Genomic DNA, 23,796 nt, shown 5'->3' on the forward strand with positions numbered 1-23,796 from the left:
ATAGATCAACAAAGGGAAGGGCGATGTAAAAGATGGTCAAAGTGAATTTGAAGGCCGGGTGAAAGTTGGTGGTGAAGTTGATGACAATAGACAATAGACAATAGGTGCAGGAGTAGGCCATTCAGCCCTTTGAGCCAGTACCACCATTCAATGTGATCATGGCTGATCATTCTCAATCAGTACCCCTTTCCTGCCTTCTCAGGACCAAAACTGCACACAGTACTCCGTGCAGTCTCACTAGGGCCCCTATACAACTGCAGAAGGACCTCTTTGCTCCTATACTCAACTCCTCTTGTTACGAAGGCCAACATTCCATTGGCTTTCTTCACTGCCTGCTGTACCTGCATGCTTCCTTTCAGTGACTGATGCACTAGGACACCCAGATCTCATTGTACGTCCCCTTTTCCTAACTTGACACCATTCAGATAATACTCTGCCTTCCTATTCTTACCACCAAAGTGGATAATCTCACACTTATCCACATTAAACTGCATCTGCCATGCATCCACCCACTCACACAACCTGTCCAAGTCACCCTGCAACCTCATAGCATCTTCCTCACAGTTCACACTATCACCCAGCTTTGTATCATCTGCAAATTTGCTAATGGTACTTTTAATCCCTTCATCCAAGTCATTAATGTATATTGTAAATAGCTGCGGTCCCAGCACTGAGCCTTGCGGTACCGCACTAGTTACTGCCTGCCATTCTGAAAGGGACCCATTTATCCCCACTCTTTGCATTCTGTCTGTCAACCAATTTTCTATCCATGTCAGTACCCTACTTCCAATACCATGTGCTCTAATTTTGCCCACTAATCTCCTATGTGGAACCTTGTCGAAGGCTTTCTGAAAGTCGAGGTAGACCACATCCACCGGCTCTCCCCAAAGTTACATCCTCAAAGAATTCCAGAAGATTAGTCAAGCATGATTTCCCCTTTGTAAATGGTCAGCAAGGTTGGTTAAGAAAATACATGTAATTTTCCAAGGTCGGCAATATTTGTATTCTTGATTAGTACAAGTGTCAGAGGTCATGGGAGAAGGCAGGAGAATGGGGTTAGGGGGGAGAGATAGATCAGCCATGATTGAATGGCGGAGTAGACTTGATGGGATGAATGGTCTAATTCTACTCCTATCACATGATCTTATTATATTCTAATTTGCGCAACAATCAATGTATCTTATGCATTAATATCTTGAATCCCATTGGAGACCTTAATTGCAACCAATGACACAGCATTGAGGCAGGCTTGCTTTTGAATGACAAGCTGTACATGGGCATCACAAAATGCTGGAGTAACTCAGCAGGTCAGGCAGCATCTATGAGAGAGGGAATGGATGACGTTTCAGGTCGTTTCAGACCCTTCAGCTGTACATGGGGATAGGTACCATGTAGATTTAACAGCATGAAACCAGGATACCAGTGGCAGGCACCCAGCGACAGACACTTTACAGTCTGTGCTCCCTCAGCTGGAAAATAAAAGTACCTCAGGACCATCCCAGTGGAATCAAGCCACTCCTTCAGCCCTGGCAGCATTGGACCTTTTCACTGGGTGGCACAGTGGCGCAGCAGTAGAGTTGCTGCCCTACAGCGCCAGAGACCCAGTTCGATCTACGGAGTTTGTAGGTTCTACCCATGACCTGCATTGAGTTTTCTCCAGGATCTTCGGTTTCCTCCCACACTCCAAAGGTGTACAGGTTTGTAGGCTAATTGACTTGGTAAAATTGTAAATTGTCCCTAGTGTGTGTAGGATAGCGGGGATCAGTGGGCGGCGCGGACTCAGTGGGCCGAAGAGCCTGTTTCCACGCTGTATCTCTAAACGTGGCAAAGCCTGGCAAGTGACAGATGAATATAGGTGAGGAGGGCTTTCATTGGCAGATGGGTGGAGTACGTGACAAAGGCCTGGAAGGGAGACTAAAGGGTGCCAGGTAAAGAGAAAAATGGAGTGCAATGTAAAATCAGAAGGAAGGATATAAGTGGAAGGGGATAAGGTGGAGAAGAAAGGGGGAGGGTGGTGGTGAGGCACTCAGGGATGGGAGATGAGTGGGGAAAGGAGGGGAAAGGAGCAGGGTGATTGGGATGGGACAGTGGTAGCATCAGATTGGTGGAAGGATGAGGCACAGGAAAGAGGGGAAAGGGGATGTATAATTTAAAATTGGGCAATTCGATGTTCATACTGTTGGGTTGTAAGTGGAATATAAGGAGCTATTCACTCTAGCAATGGAGGAGGCCAAGAACAGAAAGGTTGGTTCAGGAATGGGTAGGAAAGTGAACCCCCTTCTATCTTTCCTCCTCCCACCCAATTCCCCCCCACCCCCCACCCCCCCCCCCCCCACTCACTGCACACCCATTTTCCCCACAATTTCTGACCAGTCACACTGCTCCTTTCCCCTCGTACACTTTAATCAAATTCCTGAGTCCCTCATTTCCCTTTTATCCCCCTTCTTCACAACCTCCCCTGGTCCCCTTCCACCGATGTCCTTCCTTCTGGCTTTACATTTCACTCACTCCTTATCCGATACCCTTTTTAATACCCTTTCATCTCTATACTTTGTCTCTCCATCCATCACTCACCAGTATCCACTTCTCACCTGCCAGGCTTTGTCCCCCTCTCTTTTTCCAACTTTCTCCTTCCCTACCACAATCAGTCTGAAGAAGAGTCCCAACCCGAAACATTGCCTGTCCATTCCCTCCACACATTCCTCCTTCCAGCTTAGAGACAGCTACACTGAAAAATATCAACATTTGGGACAGGTCTGCTGACAGTTCTAGGAAGCTTAACATAACAAAACATTCTCAATTGGGGGGAAAATTGGGCAGGAGAGGTAAGTGCTGGGTATCTCCTATATGAAGGAACCACTTTCTCCTGTCCTCTGCTCTTCTCTCTATTCATTTGTGTTTGTGTGTGTATATATATATTAACTGAACAACTAGATATTTTGTTTTAATTATATATGTATATATATATATATACACATATATAATTAAAACAAAATATCTAGTTGTTCAGTTACTCTGAAGTAAATATTTCAGGTTGGCTTAACTGTTTTATCACTTGAATAAACTCTAGCTGTTGAGTGGTGGTTGAGTGGGCAGCACTTAAACTAGACGGCAAGCCTTTCACGAGCCTGTGGTTTCCACGGACACGTGGCAACACTCGATTCACAGTGTACTGACAATGTCAGGACATTTATAGTGGTTTCTCCCAAGCTATGCTTGGTTAAGTGTGTGATATATAACATGAGTTGTCAAAGTTCCAAAGCTATTTTATAACATGCCACCAGCATCTTCTCTGTAGCAGTAAACTTGTTCCCAACTGTCAATACTTCCCATGTGGCAGCATCCAACTAGCCCTGTTTAACATCACTGTTCTCGCAATTCATGTGCAACCTATCATGTGATGTGGTGTATAAATAAAACCTTACTCAGTCACACGATTTTGCCCCTGACATATTTGAGTATTTCCTTCAATATTTCTTGATATACAGGTCCTCCATCGATTTTTTATTCCTTTTGCCGGCACCCTTGTTTCCAGACACTTGATGGATTATCCATTTTGCTGGACCAATAGAGGTCCACATAATGATGCAACAATACACCTCTGACCCAGTAAATGGCAGTCCTGGAGGGCGGGTGGGACGTATGTGGTGGTGAGTCTGTGGTGGGACATTGGGACTGGAGAGAGCGTGCCCACCTTCTCATGAAGGCGTGTCAGCATGGTTGCGGGCGGTTGCTGATGTTCACGTGCATCCGGGATGAATTCCCTGGGACCGTAAGTGGGGCGCCATACACCAGCTCGGCCGAGGAAGTTACCAGGTCCTCCTGCGGGGCAGTGCGTATCCCCAGCAGGACCCACGGCAACTCGTCCATCCAGTCCGGGCCCGTGAGCCGTGCCTTAAGGGATGCGGGGATGGTGGGTCTTGGCTGTCCGGTAGACACGTCGCAAAGGAGCGTGGTGTCAGTGGGCCCGAATCGCACATCCTCCAACAACAGGCCTGAGATGGCAATGTGGTAGGCGAACATCTCCTCATCCTCTGGCTGGGTGGCCGACACGGCTGTGTAGTCGACACCCAGGGCCAAAACGTGGATGGCATTGATAGCGGTGCGGGACAATGCATCTGCGATTGCTCTTGCCTGCAATGGGCTGGATGCAAAACGTGTACTCTGAGATGTAGGCCTAGTGACGCAGCTGTCAGGATGACTAGGGATCAGACACTTTGGCAAAGGCAAACGTGAGCAGCTTGTGGTCGGTGAAAGCTGTGAAATCCCTGCCTCGAGGAAGTAGCAGAAATGCCGGATGACCAGGTAGAGCGCAAGGAGCTCCCGGTCGAAAGCACTGTACCGCTACTCAGGGGGGTCTCAGGTGAGGACTGAAAAAACAAGGGGCTGCCAGCTTCCATTTATCAGTTCCAGCACTCCGCCCACGGCTGTGCCGGTTGCGTCAACCGTGAGAGCTGTTGGCGCGTTGGCCCGTGGATGTACCAGCATCGTCACCTTTGTCAGTGTCTCTTTGGCGTCGTTGAAAGCGGTCATGGCTGCGTCATTCCAAACGAGCTGTTTCGGCCTGTGGGCTAGCACTCTGAACAGCAGTTGCATGTTCCTGGCGGCTGCTGCCACAAAACGGTGATAGAAGGTTACCATGCCGACAAACTCTTGGAGTCCCTTTACTGTAGAGGGTTTGGGAACTGGCGAATGGCCTCGACCTTGGTCGGGAGCGGGACCGTACCATGCTGGTTGAGGTGGTGGCCGAGGAAGCTGATGGACTGACACTTGGCAAGGTTGATGGCCAGGCCATGCTCATTGAGCCACTGGCAGAGCAGCAGGAGGTGAGCGACTGGCGATGAGGATGTCGTCGAGGTAGATGAACACGGTCCAGCCCGCGGCCCACCGTGTCCATGAGCCGTTGGAAAGCCTGGGCGGCGTTCTTGAGGCTGAAAGACATCCGTAGGAATTCAAAGAGCCTGAACGGGGCGATGAGAGCCATCTTGGGGATGTCATCCGGGTGGACCGGAATCTGATGGTAGCCATGTACAAGGTCGATTTTGGAAAAAATCTTGGCGCTGTCCAGATTATCCGAGAAGTCCTGGATGTGAGGGACAGGGTACCGGTCAGCCGTTGTAACGTCGTTGAGACGGCGGTAGTCCTCACAGAGTCTCCAGCCCCCAGACGCTTTGGGGACCGTGTGAAGCGGGGATTCCCATGGGCTACCTGAGCGGCGTACTATGGCCATTTCCTCCATCTTGCAGAACTCGTCTTTGGCCAGTTGGAGCTTGTCAGGGGGCAGCATGCGTGCACGTGCACGGAGTGGTGGTCTGATGGTGGAGATATGGTGCTTCACCCAATGCTTGGGGCTGACCGTTGTGAACTGGGTTGTTATGATGTTGGGGAAATCGGCTAAGATCCGGGAGAAGGTCATCGAGCCGAGATGTGGCACAGTCAATTCGGCGTGGCGCAAGGCGATCGACTCGAACGTCTCAGAATTGACGAGAGGTTGTCCCTTCACGTCGACCAGCAGGGAGTGCGCCCGGAGGAAATCGGCGCCCAGCAGCTGTTGGGAGACGTCGGCGATAGTAAAAGGCCACTTAAAGTGACAGGAGTTGAAGTAGAGCGGAAACGTGCGGACCCCGTACGTCCTGATGTTGCTGCCGTTGGCGGCCAGTGAAAGCCCCCTCTTTCCGAAACGAGTGTCGATGGGGGCAAAACACTGACCTCTCCTCCCGTGTCCAAGCAAAAACGCTGCCCCGAATGACGATTCCAGGTGTAAAGTCGTCGATGCTTCTGGCCGGCTGCAGTAGCCACTACTGGCGGCCGGCTGAGGCGTTTTCCCGGATTGCATGCAGGGTGGTCGGCATTGGCAGGCCGCGGAGCTCCACCTATGGTGGTAACAGCACCACTCACCCTTACCGGCGTAGCTCGTGGCCGGCTTCACTGCCGCACCGTCGGTGGAGGCTGGGCCCGGCTGCTTGACCTGCCGAGGCACCGTCGCCCAGGCCATCCATGTGCAGGAGTCTGGCTGCCCTGTCCTGGCGGCTAAGACCGAAAGTGCGCATGAGGAGCGTTTTGAGGCCCTCGTACTTGCCATCGGCTGGTGACTGGTGAAGGCAATCGATTATGTGCCCGCCGGTGTCCTGGTCCAGTGCACTGACCACATAATGGTATTTGGTGGCATAGGCAATGATCTGGCGGATGTGGAAGTGGGCTTCAGTCAGTTGAAACCATACGTGGGGCTGTGATGTCCAGAAAATGGGCAGTTTGATCGAAACTGGGTTGTCGGTTGCAGACATGATACAATCCAAAATAGGCCGTTTTGGATCGTCGGGGTCACCACTGTAGAGGTCCACGCCTTGAGTAAACACTGTCTTTAATGATTAACAGATACAGCTCGGTCGCTCATGCATGCATCGGGTTCACTTTTAACTATTACCAGGCTGCAGCTCGAGTGCACTCCAGCATTCCTCACTCAACCGCAATTCCTTTGTTCTCTGCTCACGGCCCGCCCCCCAGCACGCGTGATAGGTCGGCCCAGATCATGCCCAGTTCATGCGAGAGTTCAAGCCCGACAAATGACGGTTCGATACCCAATAGGCTCAGCCCGCCCGCCACAAAATCCACATTTGGGATTTGTATGGACTTGATGAGTGGCAGGGACATGATGGGTCGAAGGCTCTGCCTGTGTATTGTTTGACTCGATTAAATTATAAAATATAACCGAGAAAGTGTAGTGAGTGATGTGAATGGTAAAAGGAGGGACATTAATGACTGGTGTGAGGCAATAGAATTTATCCAGAAGATACATGTTTTAGATATTTTACGGGTTAAAAGAGGGACCCAATAGGTTAACAGGTAGGGTGCAACGTTATCTCGCTACTAAAATAAAACATCGGAATGACTTAACTTGGAGATTGTTGAGGCATGGAATTCATAAGCTGGAAATATTATCACATTGTGATATTTTCATTGGCTCATCAACAGAATTTTACTTGAAAGCCAATTGTAAACAGTGCATCACTGTGGTTCAATTATAATGCAAATACATACTTTGCAAATTCGGTGAGGTTCAACCACAGAAGGAAGCCTTTAATGGAAAGGGTTTAGTTCAGTTTAGAGATACAGCGTGGAAACAGGCTCTTCGGCCCACTGAGTCCGCGCCGCCCACTGATCCCCGCTATCCTACACACACTAGGGACAATTTACAATTTTACCAAGTCAATCAGCCTACAAACCTGTACACCTTTGGAGTGTGGGAGGAAACCGAAGATCCTGGAGAAAACTCAATGCAGGTCATGGGGAGAACCTACAAACTCCGTAGATCGAACTGGGTCTCTGGCGCTGTAGGGCAGCAACTCTACTGCTGCGCCACTGTGCCACCCAGTGAAAAGGTCCAATGCTGCCAGGGCTGAAGGAGTGGCTTGATTCCACTGGGATGGTCCTGAGGTACTTTTATTTTCCAGCTGAGGGAGCACAGACTGTACAGTGTCTGTCGCTGGGTGCCTGCCACTGGCATCCTGGTTTCATGCTGTTAAATCTACATGGTACCTATCCCCATGTACAGCTGAAGGGTCTGAAACGACCTGAAACGTCATCCATTCCCTCTCTCATAGATGCTGCCTGACCTGCTGAGTTACTCCAGCATTTTGTGATGCCCATGTACAGCTTGTCATTCAAAAGCAAGCCTGCCTCAATGCTGTGTCATTGGTTGCAATTAAGGTCTCCAATGGGATTCAAGATATTAATGCATAAGATACATTGATTGTTGCGCAAATTAGAATATAATAAGATCATGTGATAGGAGTAGAATTAGGCCATTCATCCCATCAAGTCTACTCCGCCATTCAATCATGGCTGATCTATCTCTCCCCCCTAACCCCATTCTCCTGCCTTCTCCCATGACCTCTGACACTTGTACTAATCAAGAATCTATCTATCTCTGCCTTAAATATTTCCACTGACTTGCCTTCACAGCCTTCTGTGGTAAAGAATTCCACAGATTCACCACCCTCTGACCAAAGAAATTCCTCATCATCTCCATCCTAAAAGAACGTCCTTCAATTATAGGGCTGACCTCTAGTCCTAGACCCTCCTACTAGTACGTTTCAATGAGGTCCCCCCTCATTCTTCTAAACTCCAGCAAATACAGGCTTTCTTTACTACTGATTCGACTTGCAGATTAACCTTTTAGGAATCCTGCACCAGCACTCCCAAATCCCTTTGCACCTCTGATTCCTGGATTCTCTCCCTGTTTAGAAAATAATCAACACCTTTATTCCCGCTTCCAAAATACAAGACACCACACGTTGCGACACTATATTCCATCTGCCACTTCTCTGCCCACTCTCCCAACCTGTCCAAGTCCTTTTGCAGAGTCCCTGCTTTCTCTACATTACCTGCCCCTACACCTATTTTTGTAATCATCCGCAAACTTGGCCACAAAGCCTTCAATCCCCTCATCCAAATATTGCATCTCAGGCCTCAAAAAAAATGACATAACCCTGACACTATTGTTTTTGCAAATATACCCATGTAGAGAAGTACTTTTACTTCCCTGTCTGAATCTGATAGTGACTTAGCATTAGATTGGAAATGATCCTCCAAGTGTGATGAAGTTATAGAGGAAGGAAGTGAGTCCCAATTAGAATCATAACCTGTAACACATGAATAAAAAGCAGTAAGTTTATTTTTACTTCATATAATATGTGCCTTTGTAATTTTTAAGGGGAGCATAGCTGCTCAATGCACTGCCTCCTTTTCTCTTTCCTCTGCCAGTTACTGGTTTGTCAACATCTGCAGCCTTGCTGATAATGAATATTGTTGCTGAGTAACGTCCACTCTTTCCATTGGCATAAAAGTCAAGAGGCTGCTGATTCTGTAAACTTTAACTGGCTCTCTACCAAAGATCTCAGGAAAGGGCACGTTGATTCATCAGGAACCTTTGAAGCTGGTATCCATACGACTCTGTCCGAAGTGTGTCTAATGCAGCCAAGCTACAATCAAAGTATAAGAAAATAACTGCAGATGCTGGTACAAATCGATTTATTCACAAAATGCTGGAGTAACTCAGCAGGTCAGGCAGCATCTCGGGAGAGAAGGAATGGGTGACGTTTCGGGTCGAGACCCTTCTTCAGACAATCAAAGTACTTGTCCGACGCTGGATCACTTAAAAAATATATAATACAATCTTGTTCTTTTATTATCTTTGGATCATTCAGTTGTTGATGTGCTTCTACAGACCAGTACAATCATAAAACAGATTGATTTGTTTGTTTCACTTAGATGTGCTTCAGTTGTGCTTGTTTGCTCTTCGGTTGATGGTTAGATAGGAACTTTCTTCCCAGACAGAACATGTTACAGTGATGTCTTTCCACTCCTTCATCTATTAAAATTAATGGTCACCAGCCACAAACAGCCACCACATTTGAACCATGAAACTTTCTGTCCATAGAGATTAATTCACCATAAACCATTTAATATGGGGCTGTTTTCAAAAAATCATTGAGAATTGTATGAAAGATCGAGAGCAGGTAATTTTTAAGGGGAGCACAGCTGCATTGAACATGGCATCACAATATGTTTCTGTTATAATACAGATATAAGATAATGTATTAATAGCTGGACTGTAGCAATAAATTGGAATTAAAAAGTGGAAGCGATACAAAATAGTTTACTCAAGCCCCACCCATTTTTACACCATAGCACCAAATTTGCTTCACTGTTTTCTCTCAGCCTGTCAATTCTATAATGATGCTTGTTGGATGTTAATGGGATGGTATACAACGTCCTACTGCATTTAACCACTGCATTAACTAGAATGGATTGAGGACTGTTTTCACCTGCTCTCACTGAAGAGTAAAACTGATCCAATACTCTACACCAACTGGAGCAGAGTCAGGATTCCCAACACATCTGATCCCAGTTCCACTTCTCCATTGTGGGGACCAGGAGAGGTGAACACAAACTAACTCTCCTCTTCACTCCATCCCTCCCCTGTCCTTTCAATACACCATGATTACCTTTTTAGAAGCTTTAGACAATAGACAATAGGTGCAGGAGAAGGCCATTCGGCCTTTCGAGCCAGCTGATCATGGCTGATCATTCTCAATCAGTACCCCGTTCCTGCCTTCTCCCCATACCCCCTGACTCCGCTATCCTTAAGAGCTCTATCTAGCTCTCTCTTGAATGCATTCAGAGAATTGGCCTCCACTGCTTTCTGAGGCAGAGAATTCCACAGATTCACAACACACTGACTGAAAAAGTTTTTCCTCAGCTCAGTTCTAAATGGCCTACCCCTTATTCTTAAACTGTGGCCCCTTGTTCTGGACTCCCCCAACATTGGGAACATGTTTCCTACCTCTAACGTGTCCAACCCCTTAATAATCTTATACGTTTCGATGAGATCTCCTCTCATCCTTCTAAATTTCAGTGTGTACAAGCCTAGTCGCTCCGGTCTTTCAACATATGACAATGCCTGATAAGATATTCCAGGGCAGCACTGCAGCACCACGCAGCCCAATGCTTAGTTGCGCCTGGCCCTTGAAGCTTGGCTCCAGGACGGAGATCACCCCTGTGATTGGTGATAGATAGTCAGAAGGTCCACTGATTGTGCTTCAAACTGTCCCAACAAAGATAAGTTTGACTTACCAGATTAGTAGAGAACAAAGATTTTGCATTATACAGTGTATGCATATGTCCTGATTTTCATTTCTGTTGACTGAAGAGCAGGTGAGGTGCACAATGGACAATTACTCCAATTTCCTTCATGTTAACTATTGCCCCAAGATTAAGATTTCTCAAAGCCAAAGATCATAGCGCAGCGGTAGAGTTGCTGCTTTACAGCGAATGCAGCGCCGGAGACTCAGGTTCGATCCTGACTACGGGTGCTGCACTGTAAGGAGTTTGTACGTTCTCCCCGTGACCTGCGTGGGTTTTCTCCGAGATCTTCGGTTTCCTCCCACACTCCAAAGACGTACAGGTATGTAGGTTAATTGGCTGGGTAAATGTAAAAATTGTCCCTAGTGGGTGTAGGATAGTGTTAATGTACGGGGATCGCTGGGCGGCACGGACTTGGAGGGCCGAAAAGGCCTGTTTCCGGCTGTATATATATGATATGATATGATATGATATTCATTGTGCCTTTTGACCATCTGCTTGGGTTCTGTGTCTGCCCATTCCTGTGATAATCCCAGTTCATGCTGTGTATTTTTGAATTATTCAAACAGATGTAGGAAGTTTATGATCACAAGCAACTTGGACAAAATTACCTAGCTACAACTAAGAGCAAGATCAATACTAGAAGACTATATTGTAATTAGAGATGGCATGGTAATGCATTTTGCATCTGGTTTTCCACACTGACCTGCAAACAGAGAACTTCTGGCGGAATGGGACCTATTTTATTTATAATGGTTATTTTTTTGTGGTCTCAATCCTTTAATTCTGCTTAACTGCTGCTAAGTATACCCTCCCTATATTTTGAAAAGCAGGTGTTGTCCCAAATGACTGGTCACAAATACCTTCAGATTTTATTATTTCATTCACAAAGATCACAGCAGGATTGCTTGGAGTTGTAGAGATTTATTTAATTCAAAATAAAAATTGCAGCAGTTTGTTGTGGATAGTAAATAAATATTAATCTGCTGTGCAAAGCAGGAAGTTAGACATAAGAGAATTGTCAGCTTGTAGTTTATGGTTGGTATGAACTCATTTCACTGATATTCTAAAACCACATTTACATCAGTGAAAACAATTTGCTGCAGAGACAGAAGATAAATAAACTGCAGCTGCTGCAAATCTGAAATAAGCAAAAATGCAAGAATCATTCAACATAACATAACATAACATAACAACACTTTATTGTCACTCGGCACAACACCGAGCGAAATTTCAGCAGTCACACAAAACACAGCAAAAAAGAAAAGAACACAGGACACCCGACCCCAACACAAACATCCATCACAGTGACTCCAAACGCCCCCTCACTGTGATGGAGGCAACAAAACTTCCCCTCTCTTCCCCCCGCACCCACGGACAGGCAGCTCGACCCCTACCGAGGCAAACGACACGCACAGCCCCCGCAAGGGGATGGAAGGCCCCCCGGCCGAGCCGCCCCGGGCACCGAAACGTCCCGCAGCCACACCGGGCGATGTTAAGTCCAACGGCCGAGCCGCACCGGGCACTGATACGTCCCGCGGCCGCACCGGGCGATGTTAAGTCCAGCGGCCAAGCCACACCGGGCACTGAAACGTCCCGCAGCCGAGCCGCACCGGGCACTGAAACGTCCCGCAGCCACACCGGGCACTGAAACGTCCCGCTGCCGAGCCGCACCGGGCACTGAAACGTCCCGCAGCCACACCGGGCACTGAAACGTCCCGCAGCCACACCGGGCACTGAAACGTCCCGCAGCCACACCGGGCGATGTTAAGTCCAGCGGCCAAGCCACACCGGGCACTGAAACGTCCCGCACCCGAGCCGCACCGGGCACTGAAACGTCCCGCAGCCACACCGGGCGATGTTAAGTCCAGCGGCCGAGCCGCACCGGGCACTGAAATGTCCCGCGGCCGAGCCGCGCCTGCGATGTTAAGGCCCACAGCCGAGCCGCGCCCCGGGGAAGAGACCCAATAAAATAAAGGTTTCCCCCCGCCCCCCCCCACCCCACAACCCCCCACCCGCACCACACATACACAGCCAAAAACAGAAACAAAAACCATCCCAACACCGACACAAACAAAAAAAAAAGAAAAAAAGACAACAGACTGCCAGAGAGCCGCAGCCGTTAGGCGCAGCCAACTCCTCCCTTCAACAGGTCAATTCCATTAAACTGATGAAGATTCTTGTACTCTCCATTACCTGTTTCTTTTTCCACAAATGCTGCTCACCTGCTGAGTTTTTCCTGCGTTCTCTAGTATTATTACTGTTTCCGAATCAATCACTTTAATGTCAAGACTGCTACTGATGCTGCATCGTTATTGTGAAAATTGCACAAATAATGTGCTTATCCTGGGAGTACTTACCCACACACTGAGACCAACCCTGAACAGTTTATCTTTACCGCTCCGAGCTTAAAAATCAAATTTATGCAATAAGATCAAAGTCCTGTCTAAAGTCAGACTCCAAATGCAGCATAATCACTTTACTGAAGGACATGATTGAGCCAATTGGATCTTTATGTCAGTCTGTCAGGGTGCATGACATAACTATCAGAGTTACTTGCTTTAGATGTCATACGTTTCGATCATCCCTACTTTTGTAGGACATTTCCATGGGGAAAATATTATTTTTTTCAGCAACAGCATTGCAGGCCTGGTATAATCACTCAGCTCTTGCTGATTCACTAATAATACTTTTTGATGTTATTTTTACCACTAAATTCACTACCTTTGCTTGTGAATGGGGAAGAAATTCATGTATTAGAAAGACAAACATTGATCAGTGTAAATGATCAAATTATGAGGCAGCACTGCTTGTGTGGGGCCAAATTTAGTAGATGCCCCTGTAGGTGAATTGTGTTCATAGTCATTGCTCTCGGCTTTAATTTATTTTTCAAGATATACACATCACTGGTGGCTCCGGTATTTATTACCTACCCCTACCTCCCAGAGTGGTTTTCTGGACAATTTTAGTCAACCACATTGACAACTCTGGTGTCACATGGAGTAAGTCTGGGATATCTCCCACCCTAAAGGACGTTGGTGACCTAGAGGAGTTTATACATCAATCCAGTATTTTTGTGGTTATATGTTTTTAGTAAATTTTAGATTATTACCAATTTAGATTTCACAAGTGTCAGGTGGATCTTTGAACTCGGATCTGTGGATTGTTATTCTGGATCTCGGGATTACTATTTTTTGACTAATTTCACTATTGAGCTACCTCTGATTGCACTTCCAATTTTCTGGCTATTAAGGTGAATTGTGGCAAAGTTGGCAGTGCCACAAATGCAGGCCCACTAACCACCAGAACTGATCTTCTGGCCCATATTCTTGTTCAGTGATATTTGGTGCCCCCATACAAAATGTAATATAACATTTAAACACCAATAAATAATCTTAAGTATGCTCAGCCTTTACTGATATGCATAAACATATGCCTTGTATGTCATTTAAATGAAATAGCAGAGTGCTGTGAAAGCTGAATTAATTAGGAAGTTATATTACATAAAGTATTTTATTGTGTTGATTTGTTTTTAGCAAGGTATAGGTTATTCCTATACATAATGTGAAAATTATTACTAAAAGCAAATGTGAAACGATTATTTTAATGTGGTTGAAAATCTTCGGAGATAACTCCATGGTATCTCAGTTTCAGTTACAAATTATGGAGCGCATGTGGTAATATAGAGTTAACACTAGCATTTTTCAAGTCAAGCATGCATTGGACATCTGGAAATTTAAACACAAGTTGAAAAGGTCATGTGAATGTTTCCCAACCTTGGCAGAATTTTATTTATTAATAAGGTCAACTACAATCACTTATATATCATCCAGACTTGTAAATACATTGGCATTTCTTCATAATCAATGGGTAGAAAGCTTGGGACACTCCAATAAATACAACAATATATGTTGGTCTTGATAGTGATATCCATTTCTTAAAAAAAAAACAAACTCAAAAAGGGTGTCTTTATGATGTTTATTTGTTAGAACTGTGAACAAATCAAGTGCTCTACCTCTTTTTTAATGAAAATCATTGGTTGGTTGCTATAAGTAACACCACTGACGCAACCATTTTCAAAGTTATCTAAAATTCCAGAGTGAGTGGATCAGTGGCTTGGCTGCAGGTTAAATCACATCTGCATATGATTATCTAGAGTAGCTGCAATGTAACCGATGACTGCTTTGGCATTCCTACCTCACCACAGGTTAAAACACTTAACCAAATAAGTAATCAGTACATTTTGCTGACAACAAAATATGATGTATGCCTCTTAGAAATTCTTCTGCCCATTTTCGGTATTTCTGCTTTGGAAGATGTTAGCAGATGTTGCTCTCCACATGCAAGTAGGAATGCTTTGGGGTGGAGATCACTTTGTGCACCCTCATCCTGGGTCATGAACTGGGTCTAATCCTTTTTTTGGCATTTTCAGTCATATACGTGCTGGCTCCTGTGACAAGATGTTTAACAGGCAAGCTTTTAGTTTTCCTTTGCACAAATTGTACAAAATTAAAAGAGCTGATTTCAGGTGAACCCATGCCATATGTTAGCTGCAACATTGAACAAGAGAACTGGAGGCCTATTATGGAATAATTGATTGAATATCCAGGTCCAGCCTCACTCCTTGCATCACATGTGATCAGCTCTCCGCCCCACTGCCCCCTTGATCTGCTTCAGAATTCATCTCCGGGCTTCTATGAAGACACTTTGTTCTCGAGCAATCATTAAATGTGGTACAGCACAGGAAAAGGCCCTTTGGCCCACAATATCTCTGCTGAACATGATACTGTGGCGGCCGTCATCCGCCTGCTCTTCTCCAGGGCAAAGTTTGATGAGCCCCTAGCACTAGCGGAGCGCGCCAACGAGCTGTGGCTGACCTATCGCAGGGAGATGGACCGAGGGCCTGCAGCACCCAGGACGTCGCAGCAGGCCGGCGCGTCTATCGATCGGGTGTCAGCAGCGCCCTGGAGGACCCAGCGACCGTCCCCTGCATTCATTGGGGGTCCAGCTCCATCACACCATGGCCTATCATCCGCAAGCTAACGGCTTGGTGGAGTGGTTCCAGCGTCATCTCAAGGCCACGCCGAAGGCGCGGCTCACGGGCACGGAGTGGATGGACGAGTTGCCGTGGGTTTTGTTGGGGATCCGTACGGCCCCGAGGAAAGACTTGGCTTCTTCCTCTATGGAACTAGTGTATGGTTCTCCGCTCACAGTTCCGGGGGATTTCATTCCATCAGCGCATGGACAGCAGGAGCCGTCCTCGTCCACACTGCAGCACCTCCGTGAGAAGGTGGGCACGCGCTCTCCTGTCCCTACGTCTCACCATGGGGTGATTCGTCCCCACGTCCCATATGTTCTCCAGGACTGTCCGTACGTGTTCCTATGTCGTGACGCTCACTGGACGCCGCTTCAGCGGCCGTACGAGGGCCCTTTCCGGGTGCTGCAGACTGGGCCTACCAAGTTCGTTTTGGACAAAGGGGGCCGGCGCGAGACTGTGTCGGTGGCTCACCTTAAGCCGGCCCATTTGGACATCAGTCAACCCATGCAGGTGGCCCAGCCTCGTCGTCATTGGCATCCTCAATCCCGGCCGCTCCCACCTGTGCCTATGCTGGCCTCTGAGAGAATGGATGTGCGTACGAAGTCCGGCCGCTTCGTTTGTCCGCCGGTTCGTTTCGTGCCTCCGGTTCGGGGGGGGGGTGGGGGTTGGGGGGGGGGGGGAGGGGGGTCCTGCGGCGACTCCTGTGTTAGGCCTCTCCTTGGCCGAACCCTCGGCACTGAGACTGACGGGGTCTGGGCACTGCCCAGTCCATGGGGTTTCTCCAGCAGGGGTTTTGTGGAGAGAGAGGAGAGTGAACATGTGTGCTGGCAGCTTGCTGTGTTAATAAAGCTATCCCGACTGGATTAACCTGGCTGAACCGATCGCTCCCACTACAATACCAAGATAAAGAAATTCCATCTGCTTGCACATGATCCATATCCCTTTATTGCCTGCTTAGCCTAGTGTCTATTAAAGCCTTTTAAACATCACTATCATATCTCCCTCTACCACCACTCCTGGCAGTGCGTTCCACGCACCCATCACCATCTGTGTAAAAAACTAAACTTACCCTATACATCCTCTTTAATCTTTGCCCCTCTCCTTAAAGCTAAGCACAATAGTCTTCGATATTTCCATCCTGGGGGAAAAGGTTCTGACTGTCTACCCCACCTATGCCTCTCATTATTTATATACTTTTATCAGGTCTCCCCACAATCTCCAGCATTCCAGAGAACACAATCCAAACCTGTCGACCTCTCTTCGCTGATATCTCTAATTCAGGGATCATTCTAGTAAACCTCTTCTGCTCCCTCACAAAAGACCACGTTCTTCCTGTAATGGATTGACCAGAATTTCACTTAATACTCCCAATACAGTCTAACCAAAGTCACATAACAAAGTTATAGAAAGGTGCACCATGGCTAACTGACTCAGTGAAGGCAAGCATACCATGAAGGCAAGCATACTATGAAGGCAAGCATACCATATGCTTTCTTTATTATTCTATCTACTTCTGTTGTCACTTTCAGGGAGTTATGGACTTGGCCCTTAAGATCCCTCCATACATCACTGCTGTTAAGGGTCTTGCCATTAAGTGTATACTTCTCCCTTACATTCGACCTCCCAATGTGCAACGCCTCACACTTAGTCAGATTAAACTCCATCTGCCATTTCTCCACCCATTTATGCAGCATTTCTATATCCTTTTGTATACTTTGACAACATTCAATACAGTCTGTATCTCCAGCACTTGGTGTCACCTGCAAACCTACTACCCAACCCAACTACATTAACGTCCAATTATTTTATATTTATCATAAACATAAACCACAGAGGTCCCAGCATAGTTGCCTGCAGAACTCCAATGGTCACAGACCTCCAGCCTGAATAACATTCTTCCACCACAACCCTCTGTTTTCAGTAAGCCAGTTCAGAATCCATACAACCAAGTCACCATGAATACCAGGCATCTTAATCTTTTGGATCTGCTCATCATGGGGAACTTTATCAAATGCCTTACTAAAACCCATGCAGACCATATCCACCACCCTATCTGGATTGATCACATTTGGTGTCTTCCACAAAAAACTTAATCAAGTTAGTAAGATGTGACCTGTTGCATACAAAACCATGCTGACTGTTACTAATTAACCCATTCTCTTCCAAATGGCAGTAAATGCTACCCAGAAGAAGCTTCTCCAATAGCTTCCCTACCACCGATGAGAGGATTACCGGCCTATAATTCCCTGGATTCTTTCTACTCCTCGTCCTAAACAAAGGAACAACATTAGGCACTCTCCAGTCCACTGAGGCCTTGCTTGTGGGTAGAGAAATTACAAAGATCTTTGTCAAGGCTCCTGCAATCTCCTATCTTGCCTCTCTTAATAATCTGGGGGTAGATCCCATCAGGCCCTGGGAAGTTATATATCTCAATGCTCGTAAAGAGCCCCAACACCATCTCCTCCTTAATCTCGTGCTGCCCTTGCACATTAGTATTCTCCACACTGATCTTATTGTCTTCCATCTCCTTCTTCCTGATAAATATAGATGTATTTAGAACCTCACCTACTCCAAGCACAAATTCCTTTTTCTGAAGAAGGGTTCTGTCCCAAAACGTCATCTATCCATGTTCTCCAGGGATGCTGCCTGACCCGCTGAGTTACTCCAGCATTTTTTGTCTATCTTTCGTGTAAACCAGCATCTGCAGTTCCTTGTTATTACATTCCGTTCTTTATCCTTGAGCGATCCAACCTTCCCTCTGGTTGCCCTCTTGATTTTAATGTAGGTATACAAAGCCTTGGGATTTCCTTTAATCCGACTCGCCAAAGCCATATTGTGGCCCCATTTGACCTTTATAATTGTCCGCATATATTCCTCAAAGTCCCTGTCTGATTTCATCTTCTTAAATTTTGCATATCTTTCCCTTTTTCGGTCATCCAAGGTTCCCTTAGTTTGCTATTCTTATCCCGCCTTCTTACTGGAACATGTAGATCCAAACTTACCCAACAACCACTGCTCCCAATTTATTCTCCCTAGTTAAAGTCACAGTGTGATACAGTGAGGAAACAGGCCCTCGGCCAAACTTGCCGACACTAGCCAACATGTCCCAGCTACACTAGTCCTACCTGCCCGTTTTTAGTCCTTATCCCTCCAAACCTGTCCTAACTGTACCTGTCTTACTGTTTCTTAAATGTTGGGATAGCCCCTGCCTCAACTACCTCCTCTGGCAGCTTGTTCCATACACCCACCACCCTTAATGTGAAAAAGTTACCCCTCAGATTCCTATTAAATATTTTCCCTTTCACCTTAAACCTACGTACTCTGGTCCTTGATTCACCAACTCTGGGCAAGAGACTGTGTATCTACCCGATCTATTCCTCTCATGAGGAATGCGTAATAACATTGTAATTTGCCTTACTTCAATTTAGCACCTTTCCGTGAGTTCCAGATTTATTCTTATTCAAAGCAATCTTACAATTTATGGAGTCGTGATCACTATCCCAAAATGCTCTCCCACTGAAACACCATCACCTGGCCAAACTTGTTTTCCAATATTTTCCCTTCCCGAGTTGGACTATCTACATACCATTTCAGGAAACCCTCTTGCTAACAAATTCTGCCCTGCTTAAGCCTTTAGCACTGTGCAAGTCCGAGTCAGTATTGGGGAAGTTAATGTCACACACCACGACAATCCTGTTGCCTTTGCATCTTTCGATAATCTGTCTACATTTCTGTTCCTTTATCTCCTGTTGGTTATTGAGGGGTCTGTGGTACAGCTCTCCAAGATTGATTGCACCTTTGTTATTCTTGCTCTACCTCTATTGCCTCAGTGGATGAACTCTCCTGTATGTTCTCTCTAAGTGCCGCTGTGACATTATCTCTGATTTGTAGAGAAACTCCTCCACTTCTTTCCCTTGGTCTCTATTACATCTGAAACATCAAAACCAGGGAACGTTGCGCTGCAGTTGTATTCCCCCCCCCCTCCCCCCCCCCCCCCCACCCCCCCCCCGGCAACCAAGTCTCCGCATTGGCCACAACATCATAATCACAAGCACCAAACCAGGCTCTAAGTTCTGCTTTACCTACGATACTCCCTGTATTGAAATAAACACACTTCAGCCTATTAGATTCGCCATATTCCTTAACCTCGCCCATCCTGTTCTTCCCTTGAGACTTACTGGTCATAACCTCTACTTTCCCATCGGTCCTTCCATTTGCCGACCCTCCCCTCTGGTTCCCATCCCCCTGCCATTCCTGTTTAAACCCTCATCTGCAGAACCATCTAACATTCTCGTATATCTGTGTTTAATTGTGGCTTTGATGAATTGCCAAGCAGTACTGCCTAGATGCTTTTATTGTACTTGCTTTTGGTTGTTTCCAGATTTTGTACAGTATTCAGATATAGACCTTGTGAGATACAGTTCCTTAGATAGGATGGCTGTAGGAGGATGTGGGCTGGTTCCCTGGTGAGCAGGATCTTATTTCCCATTGTAATTTCCACATGTTCCAGATCATTTTGAGCTAAACGATTTATGGGATGCTCCCTCCTCAGGCTGACCATCTCTCTTGGTGTTTAGTTTCGTTTAGTTCAGTTCAGAGATAGGCCCTTCGGCCCACCAAGTTCGCATCAAGCAGCAATCGCCCTAAGTTCTATCCTACACACTAGGGACAATTTACAGAAGCCAATTAACCTACCAACAAGCACGTCTTTGGAATGTGGGAGGAAACCGGAGCACCCGGAGGAAATCCATGCAGTCGCAAGGAGAACGTGCAAACTCCGTACAGACAGCACCCATAGTCAGGATCGAACCCGGGTCTCTGTCGCTGTAAACCAACAACTCTACCGCTGTGCCACCCACAGTAATTATGGTTGTTAAATATGCCTGAGAGGATGGTCCCAAAGTGTTATAAAAAGAACAGACGATTCACCTGGAGAGCTGTTCCACTTGCACTAGTACTGTTTCTTGATTGTATAATAAACACATTTTGATGCAGTAGTTATAAACATCCTGTTGCAAAAATCAATGAAATGCAATATTTTGTTTTTCTGGATGTGATGTTAGTGAATTCATAATAATGTAATTGTATAATTGTGACAAATGCTGAATGCAGGTGTTTTGTTCCCTGAAAATTATGTTACTAAGAAATGTCTGCAACTGGTGGTCATAATGGAGCCTTGCCAAAGCTTAACAACCATCTACTTAGGAGAATTTTGGCAATTTTGAACAGTATTCCAGTTTTAAACTTGCTACATAGTTATTCTCTGCAATGTGATACAGTGTTATGTCTGACATAAGTGCAAAAATTGGTACAGCTTCATTGGCTGCTAATGGCACCAAGCTAGTCAATTTTCTGTGTAGGTCTCAATCAGGATTACGATGTATAAAAGCAACACTGTCCAGTAATTTATAATACATGCTCGTTACTGTTTAAATTATATTTAGATTGCACAGTGTCCTTGGTTTGATTAATAGAGGTCTAGAAATACAAAAGGGGTTTTGTGGAATTCCTAGGCTGATGTAAACAATGCTATTTTACACTTGATGGCTGTTGCATTGTTGTATCAGTGGCTTTTTGGATTGTTCACTCCCCCACAGCAGAATTGGCTGAGGCTTTGGGTGCTATTCATCCATTCTAGAGACAGAAAATGTGTTGTTCACCTGAGAAGTTGGAGAGTGAGTTAATGGGGTTAGGATGGCGAGGGGTTATTGTCCTGATGAGGCTGCAGCTTGGTGAGGAGCGAGCCAGTGAAGCCCTCTGCAGTGAACAAGCTTAGAATGGGGAGCAAGGAGAACCACTGAAACTATGCAATGCAAGGCTTATTCCCTGAGAGGGGTGGGCATGGGGCTGCTGCAGGTAGCAGCACTGTCTCACAGCTCCAACGACCAGGGTTTGATTCTGACCTCTGGTGCTGACTCGGCGAAGTTTGAATGTTCTCTTCATGGCCTCATACATCCATCCTAAAGACGGCTGGTGGTTTAGTTAATTGACCAGTTTGATTACTCTTGGTGTAATTGTGTGTTGGGAGGACCAGGGTGTGTTAATGGGCACTTGGGGAGAATAGACTGGTGAAATAGCTTGGAGAATGGGAATGATGAGATTGCTCTGAGAGCCGGTGTTAACTTGATGGGCCAAATGAGTGAGAGAATAATCTGGAACCTCAGTCATAAATGGGAGTGGGGAACAGGATTGCCAACTAGAGCCTTATGGAGAAGAGGGGAGAAAGATCAGGAACTTGTTTTTTTTTAATTTGGAGTGAGTAGTGGGAACAGTAGTGGGCCTGTGTCTTATGTGGGTAAGAGTTGGGATGGAGATTAGGACATTTAGGACATGGGAGAACATTATACTTAACCACCCATTCAACTCCACCAACCTCCATCCTTACCTAGAAATTCAATTAAACTTCCTCATGCTGGTATGATGATTGAGTTAATCTCAAATGTAATGATTTTACAGTTAGACTAACTGGCATTGGTTTAAGGAGAAAAAAAAAGACCAAGCTACAACTATTGATCATTGTTCTGTGAAGCTTTTCTGAAAATGGCTGTGTGTATACAGTGGGAGAAAGCAAATGGTCTTAGCTGTGTTGCTACCTTCCGGCAAACTATCACAAACATATAAATAGCTAGATGAGAGTTCTGGATAGTAACCAAGTAGGCTGTTAGAAGCATATCTCTGTATATGTTCAATGCCTTAAAGAGGAGAGAAGAGAAAGTTGTTGAGACCAAGTAAAGGAAATAGCACAGACATTGGAATAGTTTGTGTGCAGGTTGGCTTGTTTGATTTTATTTTTATTTGTTTCTTTGGTGGGCACGCCAGTGATAGTTTGTAATAACTTGGAAAATACTTTCTTATCAACGTCATCAACCGTCCCATCTGGTTTTGTATTGCAGTGTAAATCTGAACCAAATATTTTAGTCTGAATGCATATGTTTTAATGGGATATGTGAATTGCCATTAAAAATGTCTTGTTACTAAAAATTACTAATAAATTGATTTGCAATGGATTAGTTAACTTGGGCAAATATTTCCTATGTACAATACATGTAATGAAATAGGAATCCTACTTATAAAATCTAAGCCGATTACTTCTCTACACATGGTACTAGTTTGATTTAAACATTACCAATTTTTTATTTTTTCAATTTAATAGGCACCAATCTGTGTTGTAAGCCATGGTGAGACTGGACCCATTCGTTGTAACAGATGTAAGGCCTACATGTCTCCATTAATGCAATTCATTGAAGGGGGACGGAAGTACCAGTGTGGATTCTGCAGCTGTGTCAATGAAGGTTGGTAATTCATTTTATTCTCTTGCCATCATTAACCTCACAATAACACCTCCAACGTAGCACCAATTTCTGTGTCCCTAATGGCTGAAGGAAATGAAATTGATATTGTTGGAACAATTCTTATTCAGCTCTCAAAAGTTTTACCATATGGTCCTTAGAGGAAGAATAAATTGCACAGTTACAACAAAATAGGGAGAGGAATGGAACTTTAGTTTAGTTTAGAGATACAATGTGGAAACAGGCCCTTCGACCTACCACACCGACCAACGATCACCCATTCACTTTAGTTGTATCTTATCCCAGTTGATGGGATTATTCTGCTGGCAGCTGACATGGAGTAAATGGGCTGAATGATTCTCCATTATGGTAAAAAGATATTTTACTAATAGACTGAGTTCTATAAGAACTAGTTTTGGGCTCATTTGCAAACACAAAATTCACATCACACTAGCAGAAATGTTAAAAAGCGTGAAGCTTACCTGAACTGTAGCTCCCGGGTTCTTCAGCGTATTCGCATGAGCTGTTGAGGCCACAGAGCCATCTAGAATTGGCTCATTAAGTGGTCAGGAGTAGTTAGTGTTTGCAATGGCTCTCAGTTAAATCACAGGAGGAAGACTATCATGGACTTCATTGGCCATCGAGGGTGTTGTGAAATCTGGAGAAACGTCTCAATTCTGTAATTAAATTCAGACTCATCCCATTCTGCATTTAGTTAAAACATTTGATATTGTTCTTTAAAATGGCCATTCCTTTGTTTCTTTCAGAATAGTGCGTTTTAATTGCATGGTTTAATGTGCAAGCCTAATTGAATACTGCTTACCT

General features: G+C 45.6%; 1 protein-coding gene across 1 annotated transcript in view; it reads left to right on the forward strand.

The window, feature by feature from the left end:
* The window catches only part of sec24d (SEC24 homolog D, COPII coat complex component), a 141,434-nt gene that overhangs the window by 53,453 nt on the left and 64,185 nt on the right, over positions 1 to 23,796 (forward strand). The window contains exon 9 of the mRNA XM_078402442.1: positions 22,836 to 22,974. Coding sequence (XP_078258568.1) covers positions 22,836 to 22,974 — 139 coding nt within the window. The remainder of the gene's footprint in view (positions 1 to 22,835; positions 22,975 to 23,796) is intronic.

Source organism: Rhinoraja longicauda, chromosome 1 (genome assembly GCF_053455715.1).
Source record: "Rhinoraja longicauda isolate Sanriku21f chromosome 1, sRhiLon1.1, whole genome shotgun sequence".
Classification (NCBI taxonomy): Eukaryota; Metazoa; Chordata; class Chondrichthyes; order Rajiformes; family Arhynchobatidae; genus Rhinoraja; species Rhinoraja longicauda.